The sequence below is a fragment of the Lontra canadensis genome, unplaced genomic scaffold, assembly GCF_010015895.1.
Source record: "Lontra canadensis isolate GAN:19392208 unplaced genomic scaffold, GSC_riverotter_1.0 scaffold5, whole genome shotgun sequence".
In the NCBI taxonomy this organism is placed as follows: domain Eukaryota; kingdom Metazoa; phylum Chordata; class Mammalia; order Carnivora; family Mustelidae; genus Lontra; species Lontra canadensis.
In genome coordinates, this window is record NW_022630999.1 from 8706880 (window position 1) to 8718646 (window position 11767).

At 44.3% G+C, this 11767-nt stretch overlaps 1 protein-coding gene across 4 annotated transcripts in view; it reads right to left on the reverse strand.

The window, feature by feature from the left end:
• Positions 1-3113, reverse strand: part of PAIP1 (poly(A) binding protein interacting protein 1) — a 30895-nt gene extending 27782 nt beyond the window's left edge. Inside the window, exons 1-2 of one of the 4 annotated variants that reach the window (XM_032851432.1) lie at positions 3024-3113; positions 1191-1360 (exon numbers count right to left, since the gene is read on the reverse strand). In XM_032851432.1, coding sequence (XP_032707323.1) covers positions 1191-1289 — 99 coding nt within the window. In that variant the 5' untranslated portion in view covers positions 1290-1360; positions 3024-3113. Of the gene's footprint in view, positions 1-1190; positions 1361-1947; positions 2417-2710; positions 2824-3023 lie in introns of those variants that run through there. The other 3 variants (XM_032851431.1, XM_032851429.1, XM_032851430.1) reach the window with 3 other exon arrangements.
• Between the last annotated feature and the right edge of the window lie 8654 nt (positions 3114-11767).

An 11767-nucleotide genomic window follows, 5' to 3' on the forward strand; every position in this document is an offset into this window, starting at 1 on the left:
AACAGGCAAAACTTGTTAAGTCAAAATAGTAATTAACCTAGGACAGCAGTGATGATCAGAAGGGGTTGGAAGGAGTTTGGGGGATGTAGATGATGTTCCTTTTCTTGATTTGGATGCTGGCTCCCTGAGTGTTCACTTCGTGAAACTTTGAGTTAACCTTTATGTACACTATTCTGTATTAAATGTCAATAAAACTAAGAAGTCAGGAAACATAAGACTTCTGCTCAAGTATCATCATTTCTTTAACCCTCTTAGGATTCCTGCCTCACTTACATACAATTGATTGCTATGTATTTACCCAGGACATATCCCTTTCTATGGATCCCAACTGGGCTTTGTATCTTCTCCCACTTTAGAAAAATGTGATCAATTTAAGTTTTTTAAATTTTATTTTATTTTTTTATTTGACACAGAGATAGAGATCACACAGAAATAGATCTAGGCAGAGAGACAGGCAGAGAGAGGGGGAGAAGCAGGCTCCCCGCTGAGCAGAGAGCCCGATGCAGGGCTCGATTCCAGGACCCTGAGATCCTGACCTGAGCTGAAGGCAGAGGCTTAACCCACTGCGCCACCCAGGCGCCCCAATTTTTTTAAGTTCTTATATTGACAAAGATGAATCTGAAAATTTAAAAGTCTTGGGACCTGTGTAAACACTTTATCAAAACCCCTTCCATGTCTTCATAACAGCAGTTAATTAGAACCAGCAAACTGGTTTTAACAGAGCCGGGATGTGTAACAATCAAAAGCCCACCTCCAGTTAGTCTGCAGCAAAACCATGTTGTAATTTACCCTAAAACTACCAATGAATATTCAGCTATCTTGCTAAAATCAAATTTAAAATCAGCTTTGCCAGGCCATTATTCTATAGATGGTCCATTAAGTCTGAACACAAATCTTAGTTTTATGTGCCGACAATGCCCTTAACTATATGCTGCATTGGCCTGGAAGTACTCTATATTGGGAATACAACTGTGAGAAGAGACAAGGTCTACTCTCAATTTACATTCTGATACTTAGACCATGGTAACTACAAAATATACTCCTGAATTAGTTTTGCTTCTTCAGGAGTTCAATGAATTCACAATGTTTTTGTGTAGTAGAAAGCACAGCATACTGATTACTGAAATACAGTAATAGCCACATTATCCCAGTAATATTAACTCAGAACTGCAGTAAAAAGGCCTACTTACTGTATAATTAGAAGAATAACCTGATGGGTAAAATTCAGGAGCATTCGCAGACAGCTTAGACATTAATACAGGAGCTACAACCACCTGGGGTTTAGCCATTGCTGACTCCAAGTTCTGCTGCGGGATATTATCCTGTGAACTAGGTGGAGCTCTCAGGGGCCTCGTTTGTTCTGAGAAAGGAAAAACGAGGTGTTAGACGCATTCATTCCTTTGTATAGCAACTTACTATCTACTGAAAAACCAAATGAGAAGGGCTGGGTTTTAAGAGTTAAACAAGAACGGTCACGAATTTTAAGGTTATCGCCAGGACATATACAGAGAGCCTGCCAAAGGGAACAATAGACTTGCTTTAGCTCATCTATAGCCATACCTGCCTCCTAAATGAATGCTTGAGGGCTTTCTTTTCCTTTCTTTAAGGAGTCGGGGGTTAAAAGAGGGGGTTACTCGCCTAAGGTCTCCCTTTCCAGGGCAGGGAGGGGAAGGCGATTTTTACTTCCTCCCCGGACGGCAAAACTCGGAGACCGCGCACAGAGCCCCTCCCCCAGCCGGGGCGCACAAAGGATTCCTGCAGCCACCTTCGAAACCCCGTTCCGGGCCCGTTCCCACCCCGTTAACAACCGGGCCCTTCGGGGAATGCTTTCGGGGAACGGGGGTGAGGGGGGGGGAGGCGGAAACAGCGCGCCGAGGTCGGCGCGCGCGGAGGGCCGTGGGGAAGCGTTGGCCCAGGAGGACGGGATCCCTTAGAGCAGCTCCGTACCTGGGAGCGCCCCGGGCCGGGGAGGCCTCTGGGGGCCGGCGGGGACCTCGCACTGGGCCCCTGGCGGCGGGGCCGTCCTGGGCTGGCGCAGCGGCGGCGGCTGCAGAAAGCCCGGGGCTTTGGGCTGCGGCGGCGGCTGGTGCCGCGGCCGCTCCGCAGGCCCCGCTCCGTTCGGGAAACCGCCGCCCTCAGGCCCGCCCCCTCCGCGGCCCAGGCCCCGGCTCCGGCCCCGACCAGCACCTGGGGCCCGATCGAAACCGTCCGACATGCTCCTCCTCCTCCTCCGCCGGGGGCCGCTGCCGCTGCGCTCGGGAGAGGACGCGGGGGGAGGCGCCGCGGGCCGGCTCTCGCCGCCGCGCTCACTCGGCCCTCATGGAGGAGGAGGACGGCGGGCCTCTCTGCTCCGCTCCTCGGCGCTTCGGGCGGAGCGGACGGCAGCTGGAGCACCCGCCGAGTCCGCCGCTCCAGAGCGCCCGCCCCCCGCGGCTGCCCTCGGCTTTTCGATTCTCCCCAAAACCCGGCTCCCCCGCCTTTCGGCGCGGCGGGGGCGAAGGCGGGTCACAGCGGCCCCCCGCGGCCCGGAGGCCCCAGGCGCTCCCGCCGCGTCTGCTCCGGTTCGCGGCCGGCTGGGAGCCGCGGCCCACTAGGCCGCCCGGCGAGCGGCCTCCCGGCCTCCAGACAGCCCTGCTAGCCACGGGGGCCCGGCGGGAGGGGGAGCATCTCGTTCCCCGCCGCCCGGCCGAGGCCAGAGAGGGGCGCTTACCCCAGGCGGGCCCAACCTATGCGGTGGTTTTCAGGAGAGAAGTGCGAGACTGACGGTTGATGCCAGGAAAATAAAAATACGGGGGGAGGGGGCGTGGAGGCAGCGCCAGGGTTCGCGGACGCGCAGCTCCGTGGGCGCGCAGGTGTGTTCAATGACCCGGCGGCCGGAGGACTGGTCGGGAAGGAGGGCTCCGGGACAACCTCTGCCACCTGCCCGGTTGGCCGCCGCGAAGGGAAGGAGGAACACGGTCAAAATGCACCCCCTCCCCCGCCCCTTTCAATTCACGGCAGGTATTTATCCTCGTAGGTTTTACCTACGGTGCCCAGGCTTCAGTCTTCTCCCTTTTCTCTTCCCGTCCAGAAACGTTCAGGAAATGCACTACCTTTCAATGAAATTCCCCTCTTTTTCGTCGTCTGCTAGATCTGTCCAATAAAAATATAGTGCGAGCACAAATGCAAGCCACTTACGTAATTACAAATTTTCTAGAAGCCACATTAACGAGTGAAAAAAACAGGTGAAATTATTTTTAATCTATTTATACAAAATGGTAGCATTTCGATATATAACTAGTACAAAAATAATGAACTGTTTTCCCTTTTTTGGTACTAATCAAAATCCACTGTGTATTTTACACTTCCAGCATGTCCCCGTTGGAATTAGGCACATTTCAAGGGCTTGGTAGCCACATGTGGCTAGTGGCTACCGCATTGCACAACAAAATTCTAGGCGTTATTTATGTGTAAATTATTGTCTTTGTCAGGACTGGCAGTGATGAAGCCAAGAGAAGGATGAATATAAGTAGTGAGAAGAAGAAAAAATTTCTTTATGGTTATATGGACACATCCTCACAAACTTCAACTGTGGCCCTTTATATTAAGCTGGGTTTAATGTTTTCAGTCTTGTCATCTTGAGAATCATTTCCATAGGAACAAAACTCTTGTTAACCGTTTTCTCTTCCTGCTAATAAGAAAAAAATAACATCTTTACCTAAATGAGAAGATTGACTTTAATGAGGGCAATCATAAATAAATGATTCATGCTGTTGATTGCTGACAAAAATAATGAAGTCAGGGAAGGAAGCCAAAAAAAGTGTGGTTCCTTGGTGTAGAGAAAGAATGTGGCCGAAGCTTGGTTAGATCCCGGTCTTGACCCCCCCCCCTTTTTTTTTAATTTATTTTTTCAGTGTTCCAAGATTCATTGAGGTCTTGACCCTTAATGCCTTTGTGATCCTGGGTAAGCTAGGGATTTGGCATCTCTGAGCCTCATTTCCCTTATCTTTAAAATAATGAGTATGTTGTAGCACTCAGCATATATTACAAAGACAAGACTACATGTAAAAATTAGATGAGGTGATATTCATCACATTAAAATCTATTCTTTTGGGGGGCGCCTGGGTGGCTCAGTCAGTTGAGCATCTGCCTTTCGCTCAGGTCATGATACCAGGGTCCTGGGACCCAGCTCCACATGGGGCTCCCTGCTCAGCGGGGAGTCCACTTCTCCCTCTATATCTGCCCCTCTCCCACTAGTGTGCGCACGCTCTCTCTCAAATAAATAAAATCTTAAAAAAAAAAAATCCATTCTTTTATGTAGTGATCAGTCACTTCTTACCGGGACTTTTCAATAGGAAAGACAAACTGTATACTGAGACAGTGAGAGTGAGTTATCCTGATGTTCCACTGAACTAGATGCCCTACTCTTATCTCGGGCTTTTGTTTGCATTCATTACCTTTTTGTTTTCCTTAGAAATTTGATCATGACTAGCACTTTTTTTATTTATTTGAGAATAACTCTACTCAGCATCCACAGTAACATCAGGATATCTTTATAGCCACTTTTTGTTAGATAAGGTGGTTAATTGCGATCTTATCATTTGCCTTCTCCCAATTTACTGTATGTAACTTTAGCCCTGATCTTATGAGATGGGAAAGGTGGCCTTAGAGATAACATAGACGGATTTAGCTTCATTATAATAACACTAGCTAATATTTAGTATACACCAGCCACTGTTTCAAGAGCATTATTTTATCATTTTATTTAACCCTCACATCCTGTGAGACAGGCATTCCAACTATCCTCATTTTACAGAAAAGGGGTCAAGATATTGCAAGGACTGTATCCATCTGGGGACTATTACAGGGCTAAATGGAGGTGGTAGGTATTGTAAAACCCCAAGAGGCCAGGGACACCTCTCTGGCTCAGTTGGTAGAGCATGCAAATCCTTTTTATTTTTTTTTTTTTAAGAGAAGGAAAGGAACAGGCGGGGTGGAGAGGGAAAGAGAGAATCTTAAGCAGGCTGTAGACACCCAGACACCTTATTAAAGCATGCAACTCTTGATCTTGCACTAGCGAATTGGAGTCCCACACTTGGGAGAAAGAGTCCTTTAAAAAAATGCCAGGTCACACACACACACACAAACATAAGTACCATATAGGACTCTCCAGAGAGAATCATCAAAAAAGCTCCTTCTCTACATTTATGCCTTTCTTATTGATTTATGAGGGTTATGAGGGTAGAGCTAAATTTAGAGAGTTGGAAAATGTGTTACAATATGGGAAAAGGACTGGCTGTAAACTATGGAAAGGATTTGTTTCTTTAAACTGGGTTTGAAAGATATTTCGCAGGAATACTTACCCAAGCTGTCTAATCTTAGATGCTTCCCTTATGATAGTTGTACTTTGGAAAAACTGTGTCTTGGCACTTAGCATGCTAGATTGTTAATATTTGGTCTATTCCTTATTTGGTCTAGTCTCTATCTTCTTCATTAAACTACTTCTGAAGTCAGAGGACACTTTTTTTTTTTTTTGTAACCTGTACACCTGTTGTGGACCTTGAACTCACAACCCCAATATCAAGAGTTGCATGCTCCATTGACTGAGCCAGCCAGGCACCCCACCCAGAGGACATCTTTTCATCTCTATACCCTTAGATCTTAGCTGAGTACTTGGTACACAATAGGCTTTTAATTGTGATAGGAATCACATGCAATACTGCTTTTTCTTGGGTCACTAGTATAGTGATGATTAAAAAAAGGGGGGGGGGGCGCCTGTGTGGCTCAGTGGGTTAAGCCTCTACCTTTGGCTCAGGTCATGATCTCCAGGTCCTGGGATGGAGCCCCGCATTCCGGCTCAGTGGGGAGCCTGCTTCCCCCCCTCCCTCTGCCTGCTTCTCTGTCTACTTGTGATCTCTGTCTGTCAAATAAATAAATAAAATCTTTTTTTAAAAGGCTGGTTTTCTTTTATAGTTTTTGAAAGATTTAAATTAAATATTTTTTAAAAAGAAGATTGGTGGGGCACCTGGGTGGCTCAGTGGGTTAAAGCCTCTGCCTTCGGCTCAGGTCATGATCGCAGGGTCCTGGAATCGAGCCCTGCATCGGGCTCTCTGCTCAGCGGGGAGTCTGCTTCCCTTCCTCTCTCTCTCTGCCTGCCTCTCTGCCTACTTGTGATCTCTATCTGTCAAATAAATAAATTCTTTAAAAAAAAAAAAAGAAGATTGGTTTTCATAAAGCGGAACTAAATGGCTTCAAGGTCATCATTGGAGAATATGGGAGTAGACAGTGCAGCCTTTCAAATCCAGCTAATAGGAGAAAGTTTTCATAAATATAGGGGAGAAAATATTTGCAAGCCATATGTTGACAAAAGATTTATATCTAGGGGTGCCTGGGTGGCTTGGTTGGTTGGGCGTCTACCTTCAGCTCAGGTCATGACCTCAGGGTCCTGGGATCCAACCTCAGCAGGGAGCCTACCTCTCCCTCTGGCCCTCCCCACCACCCCCACTGTGTTCTCTCTCTCAAATAAATAAATAAAGTCTTCAAAAAAAAAATAAGACTCGTATCTAGAATATATGAAGAACTCTCAAAACCCAGCTATGAAAGAATAATCCAGTTAGGAAATGGGCAAAATACATGAATAGATATTTCACTGATGAAATAGAGGGGAAAATGTTCAACTTCGTTGGGTATCAGGTAAATGAAAATTAAAACCTCAATGAGATTTCATTGCCTACTTATCACAATGGTTAAAGTAGAAAATACTGACAACACCAAATGCTTGCAAGAATGTAGAGAAACTAGACACTGTCACTCATACTTTGCTGGTGGGAATGTAAAATTGGTATAATCATTCTAGAAACTAGTTTCTGGCAGTTTCCTTAAAAATTATACGTATAACTATTATACAACCCAGAAATTGCACTCCTGGATATTTGTGATAGTTAACTTTATGTGTCAATTTGACTGGTCCATGGGATGCCCAGATATCTGGTTGAATATTTTTTTCTGGGAATGTGCATAAGGGCACTCCTGAAAGATTAGCATTCAGACCAGTAGACTGAGTAAACAAGATGGTTCTCCCCAAAGTGTCATGTTATCCATTGAGGGCCTAAAGAGATCAAAAGGAGAAGGAAGGGAGAATTCCTTCTCCCTGTCTGATTGCTTGGGCTAGGACATTGGTCTTTTGGCCTTGGACTGGGCCTTACACCATTGGTGCTCTTGTTTCCAGGCCTTCAGACATGGACTGGAACTATACCACTAGCTTCCCTGGATCCCCAGCTTGCAAACAGAAATCACGGGTTGTTTCAGCCCTAACAATCATGTGAGACAATTTTGAGGATTGGTTTTGAGTATTACAGTGTCATGGAATTTGCCTTCTAGTAGGTTTCTTTTCTATTTTCCTTTTAGAATGGGAATGTTTGTCTTATGCTTGTTCCACTATTATGTTTTGGAAGCACATAACTTAACTGGTTTCATAGCTTCACAGCTGGAAAGGAATTTTGCCTCAGGATGAATGATACCTTGAATCTCATCCATATCTGATTTAATCTTATTTATTTATTTATTTATTTATTTATTTATTATTTAGTAGGTTCTACACCCAGTATGGAACCCAACGTGGGGCTCGAACTCATGACTGTGAGATCAAGACGTAAGCTGAGATCAAGAGTTGGATGCTCAACAAGTTGAGTCACCCAGAGGCCCCTAGATAATATTTAGATGAAATTTTAGACCTTAGTTTTTAGACATGGTGCTGGAATGAATTAAGATTTTGGGAGCTCTTGGGATGGAATGACTATATTTTGCATGTCAGAATTTTTTTTTAAGATATATTTATTTATTTGATCACAAATAGGCAGAGAGGCAGGCAGAGAGAGAGGGAAAGCAGGCTCCCCACTGAGCAGAGAGCCTGATGCGGGGCTCGATCCCAGAACTCTGGGATCATGACCTGAGCGGAAGGCAGAGGCTTTAACCCACTGAGCCACCCAGGCACCCCCAGAATTTTTTAAGAAGGTCAGAATGCTATGAATGTTTGTGTCTCCTCCAAATTCATATGTGAAAACTGTAATTCCCATTATGATGATATTTGGAAGTAATTAGGTTTAGATGAGGTCATGATGAAAGAGCCTTCATAATGGTCCTCTTGCACTTAAAAGAAAAGGAAGAGACCAGAGACCTCTGTCTTTGTACCATGTGAGAACACAGCAAAAAGATGGTCATCTGCAAACCAGGAAGAGGGTTCTCACAAAAACCTGGCCATACTGGCACTTGATTTTGGACTTCCCAGCCTCTAAAACTGTGAGATATAAATTTGTTCTTTAATCCACCCAGTCTGTGGTATTTTGTTAAAGCAGCTCAAACTAAGCATTTTTCCCAAAGAAATGAAGATTTATGTTCACACAAAATCCTGTACCCAAATTTTAATCACAGCTTCATTCATACTATCCCAAACTGGAAACAACCTACATGTTCTTTAATGGATGAATGGTTAAACTGTGGTGCATAGAATACTACTCAGCAAGAAGAAGGACAACTCCTGAGACACATAACTTTGACAGTTCTCGCAGGAATTATACTGAGTGGGGGAAATAAACCAGTCTCAAACAGTTATTATGTGATTCCCTTTATACAACCTTGAAATGACAAAATTATAAAGATGGAAAATAGCTTAGTGGTTGCCAGGGATTAAGGAGGGGCGGGGGTTCAGAAGGAAGTAGTGTTGCTACTAAAAGGGTAGATATTATGAGGAATCTTTGTAATGGAATTATTTTGTTCTTGACTATGGTGGGGGTCACGTGAATCTACATATATGACCAAATTGCATAGAACGAAATACATGTATGTGTGCATACACACGCACAAATGAGTGCATGTAGAACTGAGGTAGGCATACTGTCAATTTCCCGAATATGATATTGTATTGTATTTATGGAAAATTATGTAAGATATTACCATGGGGGGAAACGGGGTAAAGAGTAAATAAGATCTCTCCGTATTCTTTCTTTCTTTTTTTTTTTTTTAGGTTTATTTATTTGAGGGAGAGGGTGAGAGATTTGTAAGCAGACTCTGTACGGACCCCAATGTGAGTCTCCATCTTGAACCCTGATCTGAAACCAAGAGCCGGATACTTAACCAACCACGCCAGCCATGTGGCCCTCTCCATATTATTTCTCAAAACTGTTTGTAAATCTGAATTATCTCTAAATGAAAAGTTTTAAAAACTGAACGCATATAAATAAACCTTGTTCCATCTGTTGTGTTTTTTTTAAAGATTTTATTTATTTATTTGACAGAGAGAGACAGTGAGAGAGGGAACATAAGCAGGGGGAGTGGAAGAGGAAGAACCAGGGTTCCCGCTGAGCAGGGACCCCGATGTGGGACTCCATCCCAGGACTCTGGGATCATGACCCAAACTGAAGACAAACGCTTAATGACTGAGTCACCCAGGTGCCCCAACCTTGTTCCACCTTATCCCATCACTTCCTACACTTTCCTAGCTAGTTCAGTTCACTCCTCCCCATCCAAATTATCATTGCAATGTATATATCATAAATTAATGGGGGGATATTAAGAGAAAGAAGAATTAGCTGACATGTTTGTTCTCTTGGGTCTCTTTTGTGTAAATTATCTTCCACTCCTAGTCCACTCCTATATGAAATTTGGTCCCAGCCAGTCAGGACTTGACTCCCATCTGGATCAAGGCTCCAGTCTATCTTTGAGTCTGACATAGCAAGGAATGCTACTTAGGATTTCCCCAACATCTGGTATGCTTACTTGTTTAATGTTGATCTCTTAGCTGAACTAGAATTCCATGAGGACAGAAATTCATTCACTCACTTATCCATTCATTCAGTAAAAAAATTTTTTTTTTTCTTTAAGTAGGCTTCATGCCTAATGTGGAGCCCAACACAGGGCTGGAACTCACGACCCTGAAATCAAGACCTGAGCTGAGATCAAGAGTTAGATGCTTAACTGACTGAGCCACCCAGGTGCCCCTCACTCAGTAAATATTTATTGCATGTCTACTCTGTGCTGGACACTGTTCTAGAGCTGAGGATAAGGAAGAGTGTGAGATTAGTAGCTGTGAGGTGTCTGAGACTAGAAGTGGGAAGACCTGTGATGGTTGTAGCAGAAATTCCAGAGGAAATAATGATGGTGATTAAGGTAGTAGTAGTGGGGCTGGAGAGAAGGGCCAAATTCAAGAAATGTTTCTGAAAAAGCTGACAGATGTATGCAAGGCTTACTAAGAATCCAGAAATAGGGATGACTCCCAAGATTCTGGCTTTGATCCTTCAGTTTCCAAAAGTGGGCATACCAGAGGGGGGCAGGTTCAGCAAAAAAGGGGACACTCACTAGCTCCATTTTGGACATTTCATTTGGCACCTGGTGCATCCAAGTGGAATTGTTCAGGGGATAGGTAAATTATGGAGTTAGGGGTCAGAGGAATGTTGCCTAGCATTAGACATCTGAGAGCTGAAGCCATAGAGGAAATAAGATAACTTAGGGAAAGTGGATAGAGGCAGAAGAGGAAAGAGAAGCACACATTTAATGGCTGTTATTATATGAAGAAGAAGGATCTGTGTATTCTGTTTACATAGGGTTAAACCTGAGAGAAGCCTCAAGAACAGAATGTAAAAAGGAGAGGGCCCTGGGGCACCTGGGTGGCTCAGTCAGTGAAGCCTCTGCCTTTGGCTCTGGTCATGATCTCAGGGTCCTGGGATCCACCCCCCTTCAGACTCCCTGAGCAGAGAGTCTGCTTCTCTCTGTCCCTGCCTCTCCTCACTGCTCATTCTCTCTCTGTGTGTGTCTCTCTCAAATAAATAAATAATATCTTTTTTTAAAAAAGGTGGGGGGGGGATGGCCCAAGAGTGTCATACGTTACAGAGAGGCCAAATAAAAGTAGGGTTCTGAAGGAATCCTAAGTAGGATTCTGTAAGAGGGCCCCTTCTCTGAGCCCAAGCCCTCTACTCACCTCGGCAGGTCCATCCTGCCTATGGCTGCTGACCCGCTGGACAGCAACTGCCTCTGGGAACCAAGGCCCCCTTCATCCTGTGATCTTCCAATTATCTATCTAAATTTGCTTTTTGAGAAGAACAATAACAACAATAATAGTTAATATTTAGCACTTAGTGCATTCTAAGTAAAAACACTTTACATGAGTTATCTCATTTTAATTATCTCATTTCATCTTTCAAACAATCCTGTGAGGTAGGTACTCACTTTCCTCGTGTTGCAGATGAAAACACCGAGACTGAGAGAGCTTAATTAACTTGCCTAAGATCACAGAAATAGTGAGCAACCCAGTTCTGTGAAGTGCGGAGTCCACAAGCTGAAACAATTCTACACTTTATCTCCAGAAAAAGTGGGTCACAGAGATGCAAATATCCTATTCTATTTGAATTCTATTTCTCACCATAAATTAATAAATAGGCATTCTCACAAAATTTGCAAATGGAATAATATAGATTTGCGAGTGATTTGGCTACAAGCAGTTGTCAGTATTAGGAAGCATTGACAGCTCTAATTCTGCCAGTGTTATAAATGGGAGAGATATGTGAAGTTTGTAAGGCAAGTATATTACAGATGTTTTGTCACCATTATAGTTTCTTTTTTATTTTAAAGATGGGAGAAAGATGATTTGTTAGCTAAAGACAGTGAGGGGAGAAAGGAAATCATCAGGAGGAAGGGGGGGAACTGAGGGAACAAAGGACCAGAGGAGGAGGCCCGTCACAAATTCAGAGTACAGGTGGCAGAAATAACTTCAGATGGAGGAAAGCTTTTTCTGCTA